This window comes from Ambystoma mexicanum, chromosome 1p (genome assembly GCF_040938575.1).
Source record: "Ambystoma mexicanum isolate Mex_15411 chromosome 1p, UKY_AmexF1_1, whole genome shotgun sequence".
NCBI lineage: Eukaryota > Metazoa > Chordata > Amphibia > Caudata > Ambystomatidae > Ambystoma > Ambystoma mexicanum.
Window position 1 is genome coordinate 1,057,635,597 of NC_090921.1, and position 26,443 is coordinate 1,057,662,039.

Below are 26,443 nucleotides of genomic sequence, written 5' to 3' on the forward strand. Positions count from 1 at the left end.
CGATTAGGTTTGGACTAAGGACTATTTTTGATTTTTGACAACAGACGAGCACCCTTAGTTTCATTTTGTAGAAAATCCATCATAGCAGTAGGGATAGACAGACCTTTTCTTTTTAGGTGTTAATTTGAGTCCAACTCCTTCTGGTTCGCCACAGTATCTTGTAGGTTTATGTTTTAGAAACCAGTGCGCCCTATCGTGCTACACTCTTCATGCAGGTTTACATCTTATATCGCAGAGCTATTGTTGAAGAGGTCACTTCTCAGTCATAACTCAACACAAGCCTTTCATGGACAGAGATACGCAATTTGTGCAGTAAAAAAAAGCCTTTATTTTTTCAGCTGGGTGGCACAATTTACAAAGCCACAGATGATTAATTAACATGCTAATTAGGTTCATGTGCATAGGTCACTTGAAGTGCAGGTGTTCTATGTCCATCTGTAATCTAAAAAACTCAGTTGAGTTTCTTAAAAAATAAGTGCATTTTATTATGAGCACCTCCTCCTAAAACGTAAACATCACTACTTAAAGTCTTCTATTTCTTCACAATATTACTACCTTCTAGACACTTGCTACTACATGTATTCTTCTTTTAATTTAATTAAGTTGCTGCTTCTTTTCCCTTTTGTGCCTATTTAAGTATCACATTTATTCATCTTTGCTTTATCTGGGTGTGCATGTGATGCGGGACCAGAAAGCGCGCACACCCATGTTTTACCCTCGCTTGCCCCACCCTTTTCATAAATCCATACTCCATTTTGTCATTCTTAATACCGTGCTGAGCTCAAATGTCCTCTCCAAATGCTTCTCTTAATTAAAAAGGAAAAATGTCTCCAGTTTTTTGATAGAACTCATTGTGAACTGTTGTGTCATTATTAACACTAGTGGGGTTAAACTGCCCCCCCTTTTTATAACCAAATAATGAAAAACAAAACAAACAATCAAGACAGGAACAACAATAAAAAAGGAACAATCTTCTTCTGCCGCTCTTTTTCTTTCTTCTTGGAGCATTCATAGATAACATTTCCTTCACTTCCTGTAGAAACCAAATCGAGGCAAAAGTGATGATATACTGACACAAATGTACTTCTCATTTAGCAGTTCTTCTCCTGTCTTTGCATGTAGGGCATTAGCCTTGCCGCTGTATATTACCTTAATGTGATGATGCTGGTGTCCTCTCTTTTTATCCTTGGCCAGGTAGAGCGCAATCTCATCTTTTTAGAGTATAGGCGGTGGCACACTGTGCTGTATCCTTTTTTATATGTATTTGCTTGCAGGTCTGCTTTTGCTGTAAAATCTTCTCTGTGTATTTAGTCTTATGTAGTCTTGCTTCCAATGGCATAGGACCGCAGTCTCTTCTTTCTTTATTGTGTTTATCCTGGTGAAATATAATTGACAGGTAGTGTGGCCATTCCTACTCTAATATACTGAAAATAAGTGTATGTTCTATTTAAGTGCAGGCAAGCGTGAGATATATCCATATAATGTTTGCCTATCCCTTTAATTTCATGACCTAATATTCTTTTGTTCCTTTACTCAAATATAACACATATTAAACATACTTTACATTGACAGAACCATAAAAGGGTTACCCCACCTTCTTGCATCCAGGAGTCTTCTATACCTTCTTCAATAGATATAGATATACCTATATATACTATACTTTACCTACACCTGTTACACTATACTTAGGAGAAATGCTATCAGTTTGAAACCACTGTAGCCCTCACTTGCTTTCACTTGTACTCACCTGGATCTTCTTTCCACTAATAATAATCAATGAGGAGATCCACACCCTCCCTGTGTCCACAGGTACCTACCCTTTCCTTCTTTGTTTTTCTCCTTCTTTCATCCAATAGTACTTACAATTGGAGAAACTTTAGAAAAAAAAGGTATCACTACACTATACTTCACTAACTATATACAAATTCCTCTTGCGCTTCAAAAAATGACTGTTTTCATCTATGACATAAATCAACATTTTTACTCATATATATATATATATATATATGAAATAATTATCTTGTTACTTACTCTCATACGTTGTTCTGTGTACTGGCAGGAGGTCTCTAATTGTGTTTTGCTCATATATCCTCATTCCTGGCCCTTGCATGTTACTGTGTGTCCTTTAATGTCTTGCCATTCCTCCCCTATAATTTTTAAAATTCTCCAAATATAGTACAAAAATTATATGCACTCTATGTTCCCTTATATTGTGTTAGCAAGACATGGGGTTACTTTTACTTAAGTTAATGCCATGCTTGCATTGTGGGAATATTGTCTACTATTGTGGGGGTATATAGGTTCAGTGTGTGTGTGTTGCTCCCCCCTCTTTGTGCCCATAACGTGACAAAACCATAAGATAACACCCCTATGTTTTTCCAAATCTTATGCATAACGCCCTCTCTTACAACATCTCCAAGTTCCCTTCTCTTCACTCCTTCTTATAAACCAATCATCATGAGTACTACTGATCCATAACATGCTCAGTACATGTGCCAAATCTTCCTTGTTTCTGTTTGCAATTCTTAAATGCAAAAATAAACTTACATTAACCAAGCCTATGTTTATCAAAATAATCTGTGTTCTTCACCCAAAGCTATCACTGTCCTTTAGTTTATTCCCTCATTGTTGCAGCTCATAGTTTGCTTAACCTCACTGGTCTTTCTTTCTCATCCATGGCGCAATGGAAAGAAACTATTTTTAAGCATCCATGGATACTTTTTGTCTAAATAAAAAAATAACTTGGTGGGCATTTTAACAATCTGCTCTTTATTCTTGAAAGCCATGCTAATCAGGCTGTGTGCTCCATAAAAAATATTTCTTGGCCTAACGGTGTGCCCCTTTCTATTCTCTGGCCTTAGAATGTTCATATACATTATTGTGTACCTACATAATTAATCCTTGCAGTAGTACATATTATCCTCTGATCAGTTTACTAAAATTTCTCCACAAAATGTGTGCTGACATCTTTACAAAAAATACAATAATGGTATAAAAGATCATGCCCCATATCCTATAGTGTGTGTACATTCAGTCATGTGCTTGTGAGAGTGCTTCCTCCTATTGCTATTGCTTCCCTTATCTTATTTTGGGTATAAGTGTTTGTGTCATTGCCTGCACATTCCATGATGCTACTGTGTTTTACTGCCTTGCTGTACTCATGTAGGGGCTTGCTGTGCTTAGTCTGGTGCCGCTTGCTATTGCATTAACCTTCTCTGTTGTGTAATTTGCATTTATAATTGTACTTTTATTCTTTGGCGCATGTCTGGCACCATGTGTGATCTTGGGCATAATATTTCAATGGTTCTGTGCTATGTAGTGGGGGATATGCTGCCCCCCCCTCTTTCTGTCCTCAGTTACTTTTCTGACCAGTGTCTTCACTGTCTGGTTATGTGTAGCACTCTCAAGTGCCTTAATTGCAATCTCTATCTCACTCTTGCTCTCCCCCATGCCTGTTTCTTTTCTCACCACCGTTTCTCTCCTTCCTCAATCACTTTCCTGTTTCCCTCTTCTGACTTGCCTCCTTGCCTTCTTATTGTTACGCATTCTTTGAAAATAAACTCTGTGCATCTGCTCTCCTTTTTGATAACGTACTGGCACATCTAAGAGTCCTTCCAGTTGTTGTAATCATTTCTATGCTACTTAACACAAGAGTGTGAGACACCTCCCTATGCTCATTCATTATGTGTTGGAAAACCATTGGGCCCTTTTCCAAATTACTTTTCAACAATGTGCCTAAACTTTAAAATAGTTTCTTTCCATTGCTCAACATGCCTTTCTCCCTTATCTGTTAGACTACTCTGTGCACACTTACAGTATATGCCTTTTAAAATGGACCGATCTATTACTAATAAAGGTACCTATAATGTTTAAATGGGATAACAAAAAAACAGGGGTCTTTGATGTGTGCTAATATAATGTCTGTGATCAGGTCCTAAAAAAGTATCTGGCATAGCCTCAAAAAAATCCAAAATAACTCAAACCTTCAAATGGGAAGTGGCTTGTGTAATTTTTAAAATAATCTAACGTGGTCTATCTGATCCATATATGGTTAATGAAGGGGGCAAAGTCTAATGTAACAAAAAAGAGTACTCAAAACATGATTAATCATGTGTACATGTTGGCCAAAACAAAAATAGTCAACTATATAGACCCCACCAAATCAGAAAACGGGGGTCCATAATCCCTACAATCCCATATATATATATATATATATATATATATATATATATATATATATATATATATATATATAATCAATCAAAGGTGTCCCAGAGAGCAACATCTCAACATAACCTATAACAAAAAAATCAAATCCCTTTTTTCTTTAAAAAAGAATCCAATCTTAAATAACTTCAACTGGTGTTGCTCTCTTAACCTGCCCCTGATTAAAAAAACACACCATTCTACCTGATATATCTCATTACAAAAAAACTTTAAGAAAAGTAAGTTCAATGAGTCCTGGCCTTGAAGTACTATTTTGAATGAGAGTGGTACGGAGTCCCTGCTCACTTAAGGCTCTGTACTAAGAATATATTTTTTTCAAAATATATCACAACCATTCTAATGCTTTCTCTACTGACAATGTTAGTCCAAATCAATTTGCTACTATATGCAACATATTGCTTCATCCTGAAAAATAAAAATAAAATGTAGAAATCTTATGAGCCTATCTTTGCTCAACAATCTACACTATACATGCACACATATATATTATCGATAGCCCTACTCATTCCCTACATTTTATAGTCCGAATCCCATATTTCTCCAATTTATTTTTCACCTACACACTATTGGGGGCCTCAGATCACACCACTTAAAAGGGATTCGTCTTTTTTTGAATTAACCTACTTTATAACCCTTTTTCTTCATATATTCTCAAAAATCATCCTATATAACAGATGCATCTATGCCACTTACTTCCTACCTTATAAAAAGGTCCACCCTCACATTACATTTCAACATTACGCAATGCATATATACATAGCGCCTTGATTCAAGGCACTTTACATGACCTATATTTTTCATACACTAAAACAACTTCTCCTTTTGTGTCAGAATGTGTCTGTGTGCATGACTCATCAAATACTCCTGCTGATCGTTTAAACACTAAAAACATACCACCACTCTTTCCTCATATTATTTCAACTGTCTCTAATACAATCTTTCCAATCAAACTGTTCCACCATATAAATGCATATTTACTGCAGCATGTGAGAAACTCAACAATTGGTGCTTCCAATAACTGAACTATCTTTTTTTCTTAGCCCTCCCCCTTCTCTTCTGCTGAAGGCTGTTATCTGTTCTGCCGCGCACCACTGCCCAACTCCCATCTGCGCACAAGGAAAAGGAACGCCGTCTCTTGAGACAGCCATAAATCTTGCACTGCGCATCGCAAAACACTGTATGTGCATATGCGAAAGTCTTTTGTTTATTGCTTAAAATAACACATTATATGATGTGCACATGCTTAGGCCTAAATAAAATACAAATTATTAAAATTTGCTATTTTTGCTCATAACTATCCCAAAAAAGGTGCTCCGCTTTCCCCCTCAAGCAAACCAAGCCATACCAAAGCTGCTTGTTTTTATGAAGTACTTTCACTAATGAAAAGAATGTGGCTACTATCTCTGCAAATCTTTCAGCTCACCAAAAATGACGACACATCACAGAAAACACATAATAAACCAGCCGTCACAGACACATAACAAACACTCTTGGAATTTGTACATGTTTCAAATTAGCACGAATTAAAAACCAAAAGAAAAATGTGCACAATTATTCTACGTCTTGTCTTACCTCCTCATCTCTTCTTCTTAATTGCCACTTGCCTCAGGAATCCCTACTATATACTCTTCTTAGAGTTTGAGGTGTATTCTTTGGTCCCCTTGAAACCCGAAACTGAGGTATCTTTCTTTCTCTTAAACCCAAATCCTGTTGCCCCCACTTATATAGTATATAAAATGCAATCTTCCCCTTAAGTTATTGTTGTCTGAACAATCTCATACCTTACCCAAGATCTGCTGTGCTACACTGACAGGCACAGGGAAAAAAAGGATATTACCAGCCTTCCCTCTTACCTCCCATCTCTGTTCTACAAGAGATCTCAGAGCCCTGCAGTGCCGCACATCAGCGCTCATCAGGGAAAGACCTCTGGCTCTTGTCGCTTTCAATCTTTGAAAGATTTAAAACGTTGCTTTGTGGTCAGCCATATGTTGAAGAGATCACTTCTCAGTCATAACTCAATACAAGCCTTTCATGGACAAAGATACACAATGTGTGCACAAAACAAAAAGCCTTTACCTTTTCAGCCGGCTGGGAGAATCCCCCATGCCACAGATGATTAGTTAGCATGGAAAGACTCAGTTTGTTCAACTTGCACACACTTTCATAGAAAGCAAAGCATTGCGCAATGGTTCTTTCTGTTTGAATATGAACCTTACAATGTAATAGGCCAGGTTTCTTATGAGCGAAATGCATCACTTTTTTATATTGAACATAAAAGCTTTCTGAAACACATGATTATTTCTTGTCACAATGACTCAGGTTTTTGGAAATGATGCATGCTCCAGACGGTCTGCCCAGGACAAAGATCAGCTGTCTGGTATCTCATTGGCTACTTTTCTCTATCTTATCATTTTCTGACTTCATGCCAGTTTCATTTGTGACCAGCACCGTTGAAAATAATATATTCTACTATTTGATGCTGCCAAATCGTGCAGCTGGCTTGCTCAGGCCTCATCCTGTAACCTTGGCTTGGGCTGCTAGCTACTCTGTCTAAGCTCTCCCAACTCTTTATTTTCTGTGCTTTCAGCACCTTTGAATTTCCTTAAGGCTTTAAGGCCTGTAGCCATTTGTAATGCATGTTGTGATGCCCATTTTTAAATGAATAATGTTTATAACTATTAAAATGTTAGACAGGAGGGCGAGGCATGGGCCCTGCATGACATGTTTACATGTCCTATCACCAGAGGGAGTGTCTACTCCTCTTCAAAATTCCTGAGGTTATAATGTTTATACAGGCTTATGTTTTAAGCTGCAGAGTTACTTCCTACGTTACACATTTCTTGCAGGTTTATGAAATAAGATGGAGAGAGCTGAACTTTCATTCAGGCAGTTGTGAAAGGCGTCTTTGATTAATTGTGAATCTCCGTTCTAGGTGCAGACTACCACATGTGACAATGATGCCAGTGGGACCGGTACTCCATTGGACGAAGGGCTAGAAGAGTTTTTCTCTTTCCGGTTGGCACAGGAACCACTTCTGTAAGTAGCTTTTTTATTCACTCGCAAAATATGGACTTGCAATCAGGATTAATTGGGGACAACAATATAACCCCATGGTCCAAAAATAAAGTGAGCAACATTTCTTAAACCATCATCCTTGATTTATCATGACACACTGATTTAGTGGGACTTACACAGTGGATGTGGAGGAGGTGGGCACAATTTTGGGAACATTGGCACTCTATATGTCATTGGTATGATCTCAAAGCGCTGGTAGGTTGAACGCCCTCAGGGAACTGCAGTAGAGGGAGGTGGTGTCATTAGGTTGCGTGGGTACACCAGTTATGTGCACAGCTAATGTAATAGCTGTATGGTAGCTGCGTCCTAGTGTTAGGTGTGGTGTTGAAGGTATTATTTGGAATGTGATCAGTTTGGTGGGTCGACAACCAGACTGGTATTGGCTTCGTTAGGTCTGAAGGACACTTATGTGAGCAGCTAGGCCGGAATGTCATCGGATAGCTGCATTTTATTAGGGTGTTGAGGTGTTCATGGGGTAGTGATTGTATGTGAACAGCTAGGCCGAATTTGTCTGGGGTATAGCTGTGTTCTAGTTGAGTGATGTTGTATAGTAGAGAGTAGGCATAATGATGAGATATGATATGATGCTTCATCTTATTGACCCACAGACCCATAGTGACAGTGGGCTGGGTTTGCGGTGACAGGAGGGGGCATACGGATATATAGTAGCAGCATGGGGATAAGAAAGCAGAGTGCACAGTGATACACGTGCATAGAGACACGTGTACAGATCTAGATTTGAGATGGGCTAAGAGTGTGGGGTGTGACACCTTTCTACTCTCAGTCAAGATGTGACAGTCTTAAGAGGTAAAATTCAACACAGTAAGCTTTCAGTGCACTATCTAGAATTGAGATGGGCTAAGGGGATGGAATGAGACGCCTTTCGGCGCAAGGACAAGATGTGACAGTCTTAAGAGGGAGATAACAACAGAGTAATCTATGGGCGAAATATCTAGTGTGACAGTCTTAAGGTGCAGAATTCAACACAGTAAGCTCTCAGTATTGAGAGGCAGAGTTCAACACAGTAAACTTTCAGTGTACTATAAGCTAAGGGGGTGGAATGCAACACATTTCTAACCAAGTGTGGCATTGCTAACATTCACAGTTCTGAGGTAAGGTAATATTGAGTGACGGTGTTTTCTGGAGTAGAGTAATTTCTCTACCCCCCCCCCAACCATGCCACACTTATGTTTTGGTTGCTGCTAGTTGACGGCTGGTTGCTGGCTTCACTGCCTTCCCTTGCAGACACCTGCAGACACTTTTTGGAGCCGCCTCTGTTGGAGCCACCCTTTTCCTTGGGGCTCTTAGCTGAAGGGGCTGCCAGACAGAGGACTGCCCTGGAATGGGTAGTTAAAGGCACAAAGCGTCCAATCAGGGTTGGTGGGCGGGTTAGGAGGAGGAAATGGAGCCTGCAGAGCGGACTGGAGGAGCGCGGTGCAGCAGTGCATGAGGACATCACATTTATAAATTACAGGCCCCAGAGGGTTAGGGGCAGTGCAGCTCACCTGGCTGCAGGAACAAATTGAAGCAAGCACTTCCATGTGCGCGTCGAGCTACACATTGTTGTGGGGATCGGGAAGGCCAATCGGGGGGAAGGCCAATCGGGGGTGGTGAGCGGGTTGGGAGGCGGGAGGAAGGCGGGAGGAGGAAATGGAGTCTACCAGAGGGGGCTGGAGGAGCGTGGTGCATGCAGGCGGGGCATCACGCTTTTTAAATTACAGGCTTCAGAGGGCTATGGGCAGTGCAGCTCACCTGGCTGCAGGAACAAATTGAAGCCTATAAAATACTGGGCCAGCAATATTGCTCAAAATTAGATATGATTTAAAGCCAACTTTACAGGAAGTATCTGGGTTTGAGGTCCATTTAGCTGTCAATGCTGCTTTTAAAAGCACATTGGGTAAGTGATACTACATTATTTATCAGTACACCAGATTTAAAGACCTTTCAGTGGGTTTTGGGCTGTATGAGGCATTGTGGAGATAAGTTGTGGCATCTAGTGAACTTTGAAGCCAGAGAAATTGGTTACAGCAGATGCATTAAAGGCAATTTTACAGGAAGGATTGAGGGATTTTCACACATGTTGTTAGGTTCTGCCCAACTGCCATTTTAGGGAAATGTGTGGCAAATGTTAATTTTAAAGTACCTTGTGTACTGTAACCATGTCATGGATTTGACCGTCAGGGGGGTTTTGGGACCCCTCTTAACCTTGAGTAGGCTGCCTATCAGGCACAGCCAGAGTCGGTCCTACTCCAGGGGTGGCGTGTGAGAGTTGAGAGGAACCCCTTCCCTCGCTCCCCAGACTGCTTGAATATATGTAAGAAAATTGGTAGCACTGTCCCTCCCCCAATGTCTATCAGCCTTTGTCCTGGCCAGGCCTGCTTTTCTTTTCCAGAACGCTGGAGGAAGACTAGAGAACGGGGGGGGGGGAGAGCGGGAAAGAGAGGGGGAAAAAAGGCGGGACGAGGGCAGGATCAGGGACAGAGTGTAGGAAGGTAGGGCAGTCCTCAAGGAAGACTAATGGTCAGGTTGAGGCTTCTCTGCGGCTACTGTGGGGTGGTTGGCAGAAGCTTTTGTGTGTCTTTTTAGTGTCTAGTCTTGAGCCTATAGGAAAAACAGAAAGAGGCTGACAAGCAACTTGCAATGGAGGCATGGCTTGAGATAACAGTGGGCCACACAGACCCCCCCCAAAGCGGGGGGGATGCAGGAATTTGGGCTCTGAGTATATCCGCTGGTAGGCCCCTGCCCCATGCTGAGAGGAGTTCCCTCCCCTATTGACAAGACTGGGGTAATGGCCTTTTTACAGTACACTGCTCAAAACTAGATATGATTTAAGGAGGGTTTTAATAGGAACTTGGTGGCTAGGATACTGGGGATTTGGGGGACAAGCTACATCATCCTATGCCCAATACAGCCTTCGAGACTAACATACTGCTTTAATATAATATAAATAAGTTTGTAATCATGTGAAATGAATTCACAGCATCACATGTCCATGTATTTGTAACAAGTAGTAAGTGTAGTGCTATGTGCATAGGCAGTACTATTTTGTGGTGCTGCAGAGCGTCTCATATGACTAGGTAGTACCATCTTGTCCTGATATTGATTCATATGCCAGGACCATCATGATATACTACATGCATGCTCACATGATGAGGAATAATCATCATATTTCAAGTGCAGCAAGATAGGCCCTGGTATTCTCATTGCAGTGCAGCTGTAGCCATGAACCCAGAGCACAATTATCATACACAAGATTGAGCTTCACATGCCCAACGACAGCCATCGCCTGCTATGTTCTGCCTCATATGGTCTGGTAACGCCATAATCTGCCCAGGTATTTGTTTATTGGGAATTTTTAAACATGGTACATGAACTCGGTATCATAGAAGACCTCAAGTAAAATTCATTTGTCTAGGTGTTGGCTACATTTTGCAGTGCATGCTCATTTCTTAAGTAAACACATTGTCTGCATATGGGTTGATCCTCTGACTTCATGTGGGCTATGCTCCAATGTCCGGAGGGGGGCATGGATGGGCCTCCCAAGCCCTGTGTTACTGCACAAAGCATGAGCATCTTGACCGGTATCTCAACTCACCTACCTCCCACGTGGCTGGGGAGGCTTAGAGGAGTCGTGCAGCTCCACAGCCCCCGCCAGTTTTTCTACTTTTGAGTGATGTGGTCAGTGTGAGAAGACTAGTTCACTTTAGTCCCCAGAATGACTGTTCGAGGGATGGGCATGAGACAAAGTGTTAGAATAGCTTAACATCAGAAAGACGTATAGCTCACAAAGTGCCCTGACTGCTTACTGCTGCTTCAACAGCCTCTCTGAACAAAAAGGGGTTTCAAAGGCAATGCTAAGGGTGGCAGTTTTACCCTCAGGCGCCTCTTAAAACATATTTTGATGTCAAATGGTGTATTTCAAATGGGATTCTCTTGAATTGCCACAGAGGAAATAACAAAATACAAATACAATGTGGTAAGGGGAAAATCCAATACAATATAAATAACAAATGTCTTTACCAAAAAATGTAAAAATGTACCTACAAAAAGACTAAACAGACAAATTAATTGTTTCTGCCTATCCACAAGGGTACCAATCTCTAGGTTAGAAGCTTGTTGCATCCCTCCTCTTTCCATGAACTGCGTGACCTGCAACCTCCCTTCCTCCATACAGTAAGACAAAAATGAATACCCCAGTCAATTTAGATGCTAGAACACCGTTTATTTAAGAAGCTCCAGTGATCATCGACACCCAGAGGTCCCATCGGGAACGCTGCACCTTCTCCTCTGACTATGTACTTTTCCTTTCACATCACTCAGGTGCAGTCCCAGACTGTGGACTTTGGCTTTTTGCATCAGAGGAGCACTTTCCTCAAGCATAGAAGTGAGGGTTGGGCAGGTCATTTGGTGTGTGCATGGAAACAGGGTGATTCACAATAATTTCTCTGTTTAGGGAAAAAAAGAAGACCAGATCAATACGGTTGCAAATTCTCAAACACCATTGATGCAATACTATTTCCCCCTGGTCTGAATATATGTCTTTTATTGCTGCTAACTTGTTGATGCTCCTATCTCTCTTCAGATGTTCTGGGTGATGGAGCTTGCGCTGACAAAGTTGTGCCATGTCCGCATCCTATATCCAGTAGCCTCCTATATCATTGTTCTGATGCTGTGTACCATTATTCTATGGAGTATAATTGATTGAATAAAGATGGGCTTCTTGTTGTGCTTCTTTTTTGCCCAAAAGAACAGTCACTCGTTGCGATGTTGGGGCTGCTCTTTGGTACTGAGGATAGTCAATGGTGTTCTTTGCTGGTGCAACCATTCTCTCACATGGGGCATCACTGTATGGGTTCAGGGTAACAATCCAAATTTGTAAGTGTGCACTGTACTTGGATGCTTTGGCTTTAAGTTGTTTACCTGAGTTGTGGTATGGGATGTTTGTACTGGGAATCAAGGTTAAAGCAAACATAAGTGTAATGTGGGTAGACTGGCCTATATTGATGCAGCCAGTCTGGATACACTCACTTACTGTGACAATGCATTTCTACTGAGCATTTTGGGTAAAGAAAACATGATTAGTAGTTTTACAAGGATAGACTGCCCTACAGTGCTACAGTCAGCCTTCATATACTTACTGGAACGTGCCATTTCCTACTTTATTTTATTTATTTTTTTACATTTGTAAAGCGCGTAAGCCCAAGGACATCAAGGCGCTGTTGCAGGACAAGTTACACACAATGAGGAAGCTTGGAGGAAGTACATTTCAAACACACTTAAAAATTATATTTTAGGTAAGCAGCCAAGTTTTTAGAGTTTCTGAAGGACCAGTAAGATTCTTCTGCTCTTTGGGCAGGTGGTATGGCATTGCAATGCTTAGCTGCCAGCGTTGGGAAGCTAGAGCCTCCTCCTCTTGTTCGTTTACATTTAGGTAGAGCAAGGCAGTGTGAGTGGGTTGACCTTGCCGGTCTGATGGTATTGGCTCTCACGGTTTTATGTGCCCAGTACTTGGGAGCTGAGTTAGAAAAACATTTGTGAGCGATCGAAAGCATTATGACGATAATCCTTTCACGAATGGGGAGCCAATGGGCCTCCCTTTTTGCTGCTGAGATGTGCTCTCTTTTTGATATGTTGAGTGCAGAGAGTAGGGCATTGTTTTGTCAAACTCGGCAGTGTGCATTTTAAATTATCCTTATCCATCTGGGGCCATGGTATGTATTGTGGTCGACTCCCTTTTTTTTCTTACAGTGGGAAATGTGAAAACCCTGATCCTTTGTCATTCCTACCCACACTCCTTGTCTTCCAGGCAGCATTATCATCGCCTGTTTTTTTTCTCTGTGGCAATGACCTTCGTCTGCTCACAGGCCTCCCCTGTACTGTATGATCGTACTTATGGTTGTTTAGTATGTATATTTTTTTTGTGGTATTGGTTCTGGTGTTTTTCTTATAGGGTCCTCTAGATCTAACAATTTTACCCCTTTATCTATGCATGATTCACTTGAAAATTCTTCTTGTTCTGTTTTCTTTCCTTGTCAGACATCATTATGCCCCAACTCTTATGACTATTGTCCTCTTCTACATCCTCAAGATCTAACCCACTTAAGGATATTGTTCTACGATCATCGTATCTGATGTCATTTAAGCTTCCTCCTGTTCCCCTAAAGGATGCCACTTGTTCGCCCTCTTGAGTTCTGTACCCTTCTTTATCCCTCACTTGTCTATATACTTTCCCCCATTCTTGTTCCTATGCTCTCTGTATCTTCTTCTCTCCATGTTGGCATATCTAATGGTCCTCGCCACCCTCCACGGGACGGTTGTGACCCTCTCTTCTTCGGTTCGTTCTTATGTTTCAATGGGTAATATGTTTCTATGGTATAGATATTCAATCTCATCATCTTTAAATACCCTACTTCTGTTCATTTCTTCCTCCCTTCTCCTTATTTCCCTCAATTCCTCCTCCTCTAGCCTTCTTTGTAACCTACCTGCTTTCAATCTGTGGGCTTCTATTTCTTCTAGTCTCTCTTCTTCTAGCCTCTCCTTCTCCCTTTTTGCCTCATGTTTTCTTCGTTTCGCTTACATTCCTTGTCTCTTTCTTGTCTATATAGCTTCTCTTCTTCCTTCTCCTTTGCTGTCCTGTTTAGCTCTTCCCTCTCCTCTCTTTCGCAAACTCAACCAATACCTTTTTCATCTAGTTTAAGCAATATCTGTCCTCCTAACCATTTGTATTGTACTATTGTCCTCCCATAGCTATATCTGTTATTCTTCTTTGTTTCTCTGCCTCTTCTTCTATCTCTGTTTGTTTGTTCTGTCATTTTTCTCATCACACTGTTTACTTTCATCGCGTGTCTGTATATATTTGCTTTCTCTACTTTTACTCGATTCCTCTGTCTCTTTACTAGTATAGGCCGGGGTTCATATGGTGGATTAGCATACCCCGTTGCTGCTTTTAATTCCTTTAGAGGGTAAAATCCCATCTCTTCATTCTCTGCATCTTGTTTCTCAGGAGGGGAAAGAGGAGCTGAAGGTGTTACGTCTTCCCCTTTATGCTGACTAAGCATCCACTCCCTATAAACTGGGTCTTATTTCTCATTCTGATACGTTTTCTGACGTTATAGTACTGGCAATCTTTTCTCTAACTTCTTTCCCTTATGTGTGGCATGTAAGTATGTTGTCAGGTTTTGTAATACCGTATTTGACAACGAGCCTCGTGGAGGCCAGGGCATACATTCTTGGTCGTGCCCTTAAGCCATTCGGAATGGTACTGCATAGTCTTGGCTGTATATCTTGCCAGTGTTCTGCATAGATGTGTGAGAGGTGTTTCTTCCATTATGACGAGCCAATTCAGACTGTCAATACTTACTTGAATTTTTCCCTTACTTCTTAATTAATTAAATATATCATTTCAATATAGTTGAGTAGGCATCATTAATCGCCACTCATATTCCAGGAGATCGGGATATTTTCCCTACCTTTACCTATTATTTCTGAAAACTAAATTTATTTGAACTATTTTTCTAGCTCCTTTGTTTACACTTTCTGTTAATTATTCTTGTTTTTTAGTATCTTCAAACTTTTTTTATACTTCTATTTTAGTTTAGTCTAATTCTAGCCTTTTAATCAACGTAAATCCTTTGTCAAAAAGTGGAAGGAAAAAAAGAATATTTGTTTATTTGTGCTATTCCTTTTTTTAAAAAAAAACATGTTATCTTCTATGCAATCATATTATACCATTTATATATATATATATGTGCACATCTTTAATTTATATATATATATATATATATTAAAGGAGAAATCCTTTTCCAATGAAGAACTGTGTGTGTGTGTGTGTGTGTGTGTGTGTGTGTGTGTGTGTGTGTGTATATATATATATATATATATATATTTGATTCAATTATGCTGGGTGCAGTTGCTCCTCTTGGCCTTTGGAGACTTGCTCACTCTGTCCCATATTGACTTGATGCCCTTTTAAATGTCCAATATTTGTCATCAGTACATGTTCTCGTTCCTCCTAATCTTTGGGAAATATGACCTTGCACATGATCTGCTCAGACTCCCTTTGTGCTTGTAAAGACTGGAGGGGGTATATGTACTCTATATGGCAGAGTAGAAGCACAGAACACCCCAGCCAAGATTCTCTATTTGGTAAACGTCGACAGGCAATCAAGGCTTAAGCTCTCAGGAGGTGATGCAGGCTGGTTCTTAAGTACAGTGTAGTCCCCAAGCACCCACAAAGGAATGTCCACACACTATTTTAGTGAAAACAAAGTTATTTATCTAAATATGGTTTTGATTATGTACACATACAATAACACACTGTGCTTAGGCAATTCTAAAATGATAAATATATACACAGGCCGATTCATGGAATTAATGTGCGCCGAAAATTTCGGCGCAAGCGTGCGAAAATGTGCGATTCGCAGTGAAAGAGCGAAAATCGCAGTGCAAGTGCGAAAATTGCACGGAAACCAGCGCACATTGATTCATGGAAGTCCGTGCGCGAGAAAAATATTGGATGTGCGCTGAAAAAGTGCGAGGCGCACGCCGGCGCCCAGGTCATCTAATGGCGTGCGCCATGGCCACAGGGAAATCGCACATAGCGCGAAGCACATAACAAAGGTAGGCGGAACACGGGGCGTGACACGCGGAATGGGGAACAACTCGTGAAAATATGGGCATCACGGGGGAAGTACAGGAGGCAAGTGCGCGGAACGCCCACACGCTCGCCTACAACACGTATTCATGGAATCGAATAGGGCAAACCAGCGCACGGGCAAAGATGCGCACAGGCCCATACACGTCCGCCACACGAAAGCAGGCGGTAGCGTCCCTGCGCATGAAAAAAATGTGCGCCAACAAAAAGCACGTATACACAGCTCTGATGAAAGTCCCATACTGTGGCCCTCTAGGACAAATGACGTGCAAAGGGGTACGTGACAAATACGGACACCCGCTGTGTGAATAATAGCGTGTGCGTGTATTTCGTGGGTGCGCAAGAAGTTTTACACGCGATTGGCCTGGGTACGTGTATTTCAGGGGTGCGCGAGAAGTTTTACACGCAATTGGCTTGGGTACGTGTATTTCAGGGGTGCGCGAGAAGTTTTACACGTGATTGGCCTGGGTACGTGTATTTCAGGGGTGCGCAGGTGTTTTCACACGTGATCGGGCCTGGGGGAGCGGGGTACATGTATTTCAGGGGTGCGCAGGTGTTTTCACACGCGATCGGACCTGGGGGAGCGGGGTGTGTGTATTTCAGGGGCTCGCGGGTGGTTTTACACGCGATCGGGCCTGGGTGAGCGGGGTACGTGTATTTCAGGGGCTCGCAGGGTGGTTTTACACACGATCGGGCCTGGGTGAGCAGGGTATGTGTATTTCAGGGGCTCGCGGGTGGTTTTACACGCGATCGGGCCTGGGTGAGCGGGGTACATGTATTTCAGGGGCTCGCGGGTGGTTTTACACGCAATCGGGCCTGGGTGAGCGGGGTACGTGTATTTCAGGGGCTCACGGGTGGTTTACACGCAATCGGGCCTGGGTGAGCGGGGTACGTGTATTTCGGGGCTCGTGGGTGGTTTTACACGCGATCGGGCCTGGGTGAGCGGGGTACGTGTACTTCAGGGGCTCGCGGGTGGTTTTACAAGCGATCGGGCCTGGGTGAGCGGGGTACGTGTATTTCAGGGGCTTGTGGGTGGTTTTACACGCGATCGGGCCTGGGTGAGCGGAGTACGTGTACTTCAGGGGTTTGCGGGTGGTTTTACACGGGATCGGGCCTGGGTGAGTGGGGTACGTGTATTTTAGGGGCTCGCGGGTGGATTTTACACGCGATCGGGCCTGGGGGAGCAGGGTACCACTCACCGTCTGCCTTGCGTGTAGAAGAACGCTTAGCCAACAACCACCCGCTGTGAAGTAATAGCGTGTGAGCCCCAACGCCTGCAAAACACACGCACTGCACCCCACGAAAAGCACGTACAGAACAATGGAAATCCACGTGGCATCTTCAAGCCCTGCCAGGGCAATGCCCGTGCGCGATACATCACAGACGCGCTTAGGCGCTAAGGGCCTTTGGTCCAATGGAATCGCGTATGCGTGCTGACGCGCTTACGTGCTAAGGGCCTTTCCTCGAATTACACGTGCAGAATTTTCACGTGCCAAATCACTCCGTATCAAGCTGGCCATGCGTAAGCACACGGAAGACCACGCTCCTGCCCAAAAGGCCGAATTACTGCCCTCCAGAGCCCCGAGCAGCCTCCCACGAGCCATCTGCTGCTCCCTGCCTGCTGCCACCATGCCCTGCCATTTGGTGCCTGCACATCAGCCATCTGCAGGGGTCCAGTTGCTGTGTCCACCCGTGCTGGAACAGAAGACTCCCGACTGAGATACCATCGCTCCACAGCCCAGCCCCAGGACCCAGTTGCCCACCCACGCCTGCCTCGGGGGTCGCCATGTCGGGGCAAACACCATCCGAGACCACTGGCGACCCCCAGCCAGAGGGGCAGAGGGCCACCAGCTTCAGTCAGAAGGAAGTTGGTGTCCTTGTGGAGCTTGTCCTGGGGCATTATGATGCCCTCTTCGGATCATCACGCGCCGACAAGGAAGGACGGGACAGGATCTGGGACGACTTTGTGGTTGCCTTCAACACGGAGGGGGTGGCAACTCGCAACATCAAGCAAGTCAAGAAGCGCAGTCGTTCTCCATGCCGTCTTCCGGCCCAGATGCCACCAGGGCCCCCTGTGGACATGCCCCGACCAACGCAGCCAACTCGGTGGGGATCCCATCCCTGCCACAGTCCGGAGTCAGAGGTCCAGCAGGGGTGGACACACCAGTAACTGGACCCCAGCAGATGGAGGATGTGACGGCATCATCAGGCGGGGCACGTGCACGACGGCGTCGGTGGATTACAACAGCCTGGATGCCATCGCGCTGGCACAGGCAGTTGCGTCAGAGGCAGCGGCAGGCCAGTTGGTGGTGTGTCCACCCCTGCTGGACCTCCCGACTGTGGCAGGGATGGGATCCCCACCGAGTTGGCTGCGTTGGTCGGGGCAGGTCCACAGGGGGCCCTGGTGGGATCTGGGCCGGAAGACGGTATGGAGAACGACTGGCGCATAGCCTCCACATAGGAGGAGAGGGTCGCCAGAGTGGCCGACACATGTACGAAACCCCCAACTGGGCCACGTTGGCACGGTGCTCTTCGTGATGACGTGCATGCTCTCCCCTGGAAGCACGCACATCATCACGAATGACACCCGTGCGCAACGCGACACCAATCAGGACCTTCTCCATACAGCCAGGGGTCCCCTCGTCTGCAGGTGGAGGGGAGTCAGATGACATGGACAATCCCCCATACCTGCGGATTGGTCTGGGATGGGGCATCCCTGCTGGTGCATGGTGGTGCAGTCACAGTGTCAGGGACAGTGACATGCACAGGCCCCTCCACGGCGACCTGTGCTGCCCCCTGCCCCTGGACTGCACCACTTGCACCAGCAGGGATGCCTCCAGCAGGCCCCATGTGCGGCTCAGTAGCGGCCTCCTCCTCCTCCTCTGTGGAAACCACCAACCTGGGTGGCTCCACACCGTCTTCCGCCGTTGCAAGCCGCTGTGGGGGCTCACCCACCCCTTCCCGCTGCAGCCGTGGGGGCATCCCCGCCACTTTACTCCACAGAGCCGTCTCCGCCCTCTTCTTCACTTGGCGCTGTGTAGAGGGAGATATAGAACACAAGCATCAAGGTACTGTACAATGGTCCCCTAGACAAGAAGCAATAGCAGATGAGTGGCACTGTCAAAGATCCCTTCCATCATGACCCTCGACAACACATGGGTCAGTGCAGGCAAAACACATGCAGTAATAGGCATGGCGCATGCTATGGACATTAGCATACATGTCCAAGGGACTCTTGAAACATACAATGTTGTTTTGGAACTCACATGGGTCATGCCTATCACATGCACACACTTCACCGTAGTTTCATCCATATGGCCTCGTACACCCCAGACACAGTGGATGCAAGGATAACGAGGCTGCAACAGTGAATCTGAACATTGTCACAGACATGTGTCATGCATCCATGGCATTCACAAGTCACAGACACGCAGGTCAGACACACAGACATGGACACCATACATGTACATGGCATCAGCACCCATCCCTCACCCCCACCCATGTCCAGGAACAGAGACTGGCATGCCCTCATGTGTCCATTCCGCATAGGGCTCCTCATGTTGCATTTAAACACATGCACCAACCATGTGGTTCACACATTACTGGTCTCACATGCATGACCATGATGTCCCTGCACACACACATGCGTACATGGCCTATGTCACACATACAGGCAAGTATCAGACAACGAGCACACTGCAACATGCCCTGTCTCACACAGCAATGCTTGGCCACTTACCGCTCGACTCCAGACGGGTCTGCCTCTCAAGGATCTGGGCATGGAGCGCTGGGCCTACGCGTTCCAGGACCCTCATCTGGATGGTACTCATGCTGCCCCGGCCCCCCTCCACGAGGCGCCGGGCCTTTATGAGGGTCCTGGACCTCAAGTCCTCCCAGCGCTTCTTGACTTGCTTGATGTTGCGGGTTGCCACCCCCTCCGCATTGATGGCAACCACAAAGTCGTCCCAGATCCTGTCCTTCCTTGTCGGCACGTGATGATCCGAAGAGGGCATCATGATGCCCCAGGACAAGCTCCACCAGGACACCACCTTCCTTCTGACTGAAGCTGGTGGCCCTCTGCCCCTCTGGCTGGGGGTCGCCAGTGGTCTCAGATGGTGTTTGCCCCGACATGGTGACCCCCGAGGCAGGCGTGGGTGGGCAACTGGGTCCTGGGGCTGGGCTGTGGAGCGATGGTATCCCAGTCGGGAGTCTTCTGTTCCAGCAGGGGTGTGCACCGCAACTGGACCCCTGCAGATGGCTGATGTGCAGGCACCAAATGGCAGGGCACGAGGGCAGCAGGCAGTCGGGCAGCAGCAGATGGCAGGTGGGAGCGTGCTCGGGGCTCTGGGGGGCAGTGATTCAGCCTTTTGGGCAAGAGCGTGGTCTTCCATGTGTTTTCGCATGGCCAGCTTGATACAGAGTGATTTGGCACGTGAAAAAATTGCACGTCAGCGTGTAATTCGAGGAAAGGCTCTTTTCATTGGACCAAAGGCCCTTAGCGTGTAAGTGCGTCTGTGACGTATCGCGCACGGGCGTTACCCTGGCAGGGCTTGAAGATCCCACGTGGATTTCCATTGCTCTGTACGTGCTTTCCGTGGGGTGCGGTGCGTGTGTTTTGCAGGCGTTGGGGTTCACACGCTATTACTTCACAGCGGGTGGGTGTTGGCTACGCGTTCTTCTACACGCAGACGGTGAGTGGTACCCCGCTCGCCCAAGGCCTATCGCGTGTGAAACTTCCCGCGCACCCCCGAAATACACGTACCCCGCTCAATTGTGTGTGAAGCTTCCCGCGCACCCCCGAAATACACGTACCCCGCTCAATCGTGTGTGAAACTTCCCGCGCACCCCCGAAATACACGTACCCCGCTCAATCGCGTGTGAAACTTCCCGTGCACCCCCGCTCGCACAGGCCCAATCGCAGTATGGGACATTCATCATTGCTGCATATTGCCACTTTTGTAATGCGCAGGGACGCTACCGCCTGCCTTCGTGTGGCGGACTTGTTTCGGCTTGTGCGTGTCTTTGGCTGTGCGCGGCTTTGACCTATTCGATTCCATGAATACGTTTGGTTCGAGTGCGTGTGGGCGTTCCGTCTGCTTCCCTGCAGTACATCCACAGTTACGCCCTTATTTTCGCGCTTTGTTCCCCATTCCGCGCCTTACGCCCTGTGTTCCGCCCACTTTCTGGTGTATGCGCCGAGGTTGTGCGCTTTCACTGTGCGCATTGCGCACGCCGTTCGGGATGTTGCAGTGACGTGTGCGCCATGCATGGGTTTGGCGCACATCCCGAGGAAAACATGCGCAGGGTCTTCAATGAATCGCACTCGTGCGCCTGTTTTTTCGCGCTTGCCAAGATTTTCGGCGCATGTTTGTTTCATGAATCGGCCCCTTGATGTCTTCGAGGCAGAAGCTTCGGTCCTGGCGGTGCTCGTCAATGATCGGTCATGGACATCCTGCAAAGACGAGGCATGCAGTGTACCTCGATGCCGAATGTTTGTTGCCGCAAAGAGTCAATGAAGAACTTTGGTCCAGCGGGGGCATTGGGTCGTCAGCGTCTTTGTGGTCTTTGGCTAGCGGGAAACCCACCGGAGGACTCTCCGCGGATTATCTGGGTTCTGTGAATGAGGAATTACCGAGCCATTCCAACCTTGGAGGACCCAGTAATTCCTCATTCACAAAACCAATCCCCATTCCCATTGAGCCCCTATAGGGCTCAATGGGAATGGGGATGGAGCTATTAATGGGCCCGTTTATAATGGGCCCGTTATTAGCTCCCTGGTCCCCTTGCAGGACCCGCAAAGGACGTCTGGTCTGACCAGACGTTCTGAGCGGGTCCCGCAAGGGAACCTCGTAATGGGGCGGAATGGGTTTACTGGCACCGGCACCATTACTGGTGCCGGTAAACCTATTCTGCCAACCTCTTAATGAGGCCCCTATTGTTGTGAGACCCATTTAGGATGTTTTCTGTACATGTATGCAATGTACATGTACATGCTGTATAAGTCTTGTATACATTACCAATGTGTGATTAACGTTAGAACTCACGTTGATGTCTGTATAGGAGATGTACAGCAATTTGACAGTATGCAGATATATCTTCTATATACTTACCTGCATACTTTTTAGTTTCGTACATGTACATGCCATATCCAAAGTGAGAGTCAAGTTAGTCCTCATTTTCATGTACGTATCAAAAACATGCAAGAATTTGACAGTTATTACATATATGGTCTGTACAAGTAGGTATATTCTGCAAATAGAAACATACGTTCATTGTGTGCAATCATTGTTAATATATACATCTTAAAACATGAATATATCTAAATTGGCCAGCTGAATTTTCAAATTGTATTTTTCATTGCATCAATTCATAATAAGATCCAGGTGCATGCCAAAAATCTTGAATATTGAAAATGGCAATTTTTGAGATATTTGGGCTGGATTTTTTTTTTCTGTGAGAGCCCCATTTTTAATTGCTGTAGAAAACATGATCAAAACAACATTATTAAGTAGTTAATGAAAAATTCTGAAATTGACCATGTTGTGGTGTCTGACTGACTCTTTTACTGTGGAGTTATTTCAGATGTGTTTCATGGTAGGGTTCAAAAGTTATTTTCTGCAACTCCATAGACAATGATACTTATCCTTAACTATGCCATGCGTGATGGAATACTACTATACACGAATATCATTTTTCAACTTTTAGATTGATTTGTATAAAGTTTGGCTGCTCTTTTGTTCGGGAATTAAATCTTTGAACCCGAAGAAGCACTGGGATGCTTGATTTGTAGATTGTTTACAAAGTAAAAGATACAACATATTTGTATTCAGTTGGACATATGTATGCTTGTATGCGACACACATTCACATTGACGAGGGCTTAATTATTAGAGTTCGGTTTAGTTCCAGATCTTTAAACCGGTACCCTGCCATTGCTCAAAGCTTGCTCCTTCATTTGACCACCTTCCTGGTAAATGCTGGGTGGGTTGACACAAAGGAGTGATCCTGGTATGGAACTCCTTAGGGGGTTTATAGACATGCTTAGGTTATCACCAGAAATGATAGGATTACATTGCAAGCATGACGGGCGCAATCCTTCTATCAGATGGTCTTACTTAGATTTGTTTTGTTGAGCATGGGCAACCTTATTTACATTTCAGTCACTTCACAGTGCCACCGACCAAAACGGGCCACATAAGACACAGGGTTCAGCCCCTGCAGAAATATGATGGCAAATGCATATTCTTATTTAGAGAACATTTGGCTGTGCACAGCTCAGATTGCGTCATCCAAGGCCAGTCCAATTTCCAAGACTACAATTCGGTCAGTGAGAAGAACCGTAAAAAGAGTGCATCTTTCAGCAAAACACATCCAACTCCGATCATGAATGTATGATGTTTATGCAGGGAACCACCAGAAGGAGTAATAACAAGCATTTTGCATGCCAACCTTCTTATCCCCTTCTGGCACAAAATCACAGAAGCGTTCTTATTCACCCTCCTGTGCATTTCTTCATGGGGCAGAAGAGTTGTAGACTCGGATTTGTGTGATTTTTCCATCACGGAAAAGTCTGTGACGGAAAAGTTTGCATGGGAAATGTACACACCTGAAAAGGTTCGTACATTTCCCATGCGAACATACACTGCAAACTACTACATACCCACACCCACAACACACCCACAACACATCCCCCACCCACACCTTCTACACAACCCCACCCACACCCCCAACATAACCAAACCCTACTTACCTTTTCTTCATGCTGTGTTCCTGCAGCGCCAGTAGTTCCCTTTCACTTCTGTGATCGGGAACTAGCGCGGCAGGGTCCTTTTTTTTTTTTTTTTTTTTTTACGGGGTAGTTGCAGGGGTTTCCCCCGCTCACTATACTACACAGTATTGTGAGTGGGGTGTTGCGGGGGATACCCCCGCAGTCTTTTTTTTTTTATACTTACCAAAAATGCATACCACACTTTCGGTGTTCGAACCTTTGGTAGTATGCATTTTTTGGACTTTTCGTAGAGTCAGACCAGTCCGTTCGTACAATACCATATACCCTGCTGTTGCATATGCATTTCCTACCCTCAAACAGGGGGACATGCATTTTTAAAATGCTACATGAACACCACATGGGCTATTTCAGAAAGACATTCGGCCTCATTACGACCCAGGCGGTAAGGGGTTAACGGCGCTGTAAAAGGTGTCGGCGCCGTTAAACCCTTAAAGCCTGATTACGAGGTCCCTTTGCGGGTTGCACTTTAACGCCTGCTTTTAGCAGGCGTTAAAAAACCAACCCGCAAAGGGACCTAGGAGCTAATTACGGCACTGCAATTTACGGTGCCGTAATTAGCGCCTTCCCCATTCCCATTGAGCCCTATGGGGGCAAAAATGGGAATGGGGAATTACCGCCCCGCCAACCTTGGAATGGGGCGGTAATTCCGCCATTCACCATGGCGGAGTTGGTAATTTACCGGCGTCAACCATGGCGCTAATAGCGCCATGGTTAACGCCAGGGTCGTAATGAGGCCCTGCATCTGCAATCATAGTACATGCCGAGCCCTAAGTATACTGCAGGCGTTAGGGTCGCTAACTCATGCTGCATTCTGTGGCACATGCAACTAAACGCCTACTCAGGGTCTGGATGGGCGCCTTAGCATCGAAGTGTACATTCGGGTTTTGAAAGAATGAAGGCTGTTAAGTGTGGACTAGGACAGCGCGATAATTATGCTTCCCTTTTGATTGGCCAAAAGGCCTTCATTCCAAGGGCAATAACCAGGGCTTTAAGTGGGCCAAAAAGTGGGACTGAGCCGGGGCCCTGCCGGGGCTCCCCCTTCCACTGCACGCAACATTGGCGGGATGCATTATCCCGTCGCGGCGGCAGCCGCGACGGGAGATGCGCCTGCCATGAAGTCAGGCGATCTGACAGAAGTGGCAGCCAACCACAGCGATGCTGTGCCTGGCTGCCACTTCTGTAAGTCATAGTAACTGCCTCTGGTGACCTCTCGCGCGAGGGGTCACCAGAGGCAGTTACTGTCCCTTTGTTTCCCCAGGTCGCCGAGGCGTCTTTAACCCTCGGCGAACCTGGGGATTCCTCGACATTTTTCGAGGTTTATGAAAGATGGCTTGAAAAGTACACAATTCAAGCCATCTTTTATAAAGCTTTGCCGACGGACAATTTTGTCCGTAGTCATAAAAGATGGCTTGAATTGTGTACTTTCAAAGCCATCTTTTACAAAACCGAAATGTTTAAAAAAAAAATGGCCTGAAAAGTAGGCAAACCGTAAGGTATGCACACACACATATATATGCATATTATATATATGTGTACGTACCTTACTATGGTTTGTGTACTTTGCAAGCCATCTTTTCTAAACATAGAAATACATATTTCTATGTTTAGAAAAGATGGCTTGCAAAGTACACAAACCATAGTAAGGTACGCACACAGATATATAACATGCATATATATGTGTGTGCATACCTTACGATTTGCGTACGTTTTAGGCCACGCCCCCAAATGAGGGCCCCCCCTCGATTTCTTACCCCACTTAAAGCCCTGGCAATAACTCTCAGCAAAAGGCGTTTCCCGAGTGGACTGAGGTTGAAGCCTTTGACGCGTAAAACAGAAATGCCCCGGATATTCTCTGTTTGACCTTTTCCGTTGGCCCTCATTAGAATAGCGATCTGACGACGTCACATTTGGCTTTGCCTCTCGCCCCCAACTCTTCTGTTCTGGAAATGAGCAACGAGGAAATGCCCTCCGCGGCCACTGAATCTGAAAATGTTCAAGAGCATGTGCTTTCCGGCCCTTTGCCTGTGGGTGAATGCTTTTCTCTGGCTGGCTAGGGTAAATGGCACTTTGTTTTGTGCTCCTACTCTGCACCATACCGGCGCTAGCATAACTTGCCGCCGATCGTCGAAATAGCACTGAACATTGCTAATATTCCCCTCATTGACTCCCCTTGGGGTGATTAAGCTGGGGTCTGCTTCCTCTTGAACGTCACAGCTTTGCACTCCACTTACAGACATAAATAATTAACCTCCAATAATTGCTGGAAGGACGCAGGTGTGGAGAAGCCTGTGTTTAGAGCTTTTCTGAAACAAAATGTATCTTGATTCAGAACACTCTGCCTCACTGGCTTTTTATGAGCATCTGTCATATGCATTTCTTTTTAGGTCTGTTTAGAAAAATCTTTAGCTCTCTCTCATATTTCTCACTAAAATTAAAACAGAGCCTCGGTGCTCAGGAATCTGGATGAGGACCCCTGTGTTTGTTAGCTTCCCACCAGAAGACATCATTTGTACTGATAATCCCTCATCCCAACTATCAGCCCGCCTATGCTACTCCCTACCACTACGGAAAGTTCTATCATACTCCCTCTTTGCCTCTCTGGCTTGCAAAAGTGCTTTGATGCCATAAACTATGCCAGGAGGCGCTATACAAATGCAAGATAACACACCTTATAACTTGAAGGGGTGGGAAGGCGTTGTT

At 45.1% G+C, this 26,443-nt stretch overlaps 1 protein-coding gene across 1 annotated transcript in view; it reads left to right on the top strand.

The window, feature by feature from the left end:
- LOC138447974 (capping protein, Arp2/3 and myosin-I linker protein 2-like) overlaps nt 1-26,443 on the top strand; it is a 301,863-nt gene that overhangs the window by 66,691 nt on the left and 208,729 nt on the right. The window contains exon 2 of the mRNA XM_069604500.1: nt 7,160-7,263. Coding sequence (XP_069460601.1) covers nt 7,160-7,263 — 104 coding nt within the window. The remainder of the gene's footprint in view (nt 1-7,159; nt 7,264-26,443) is intronic.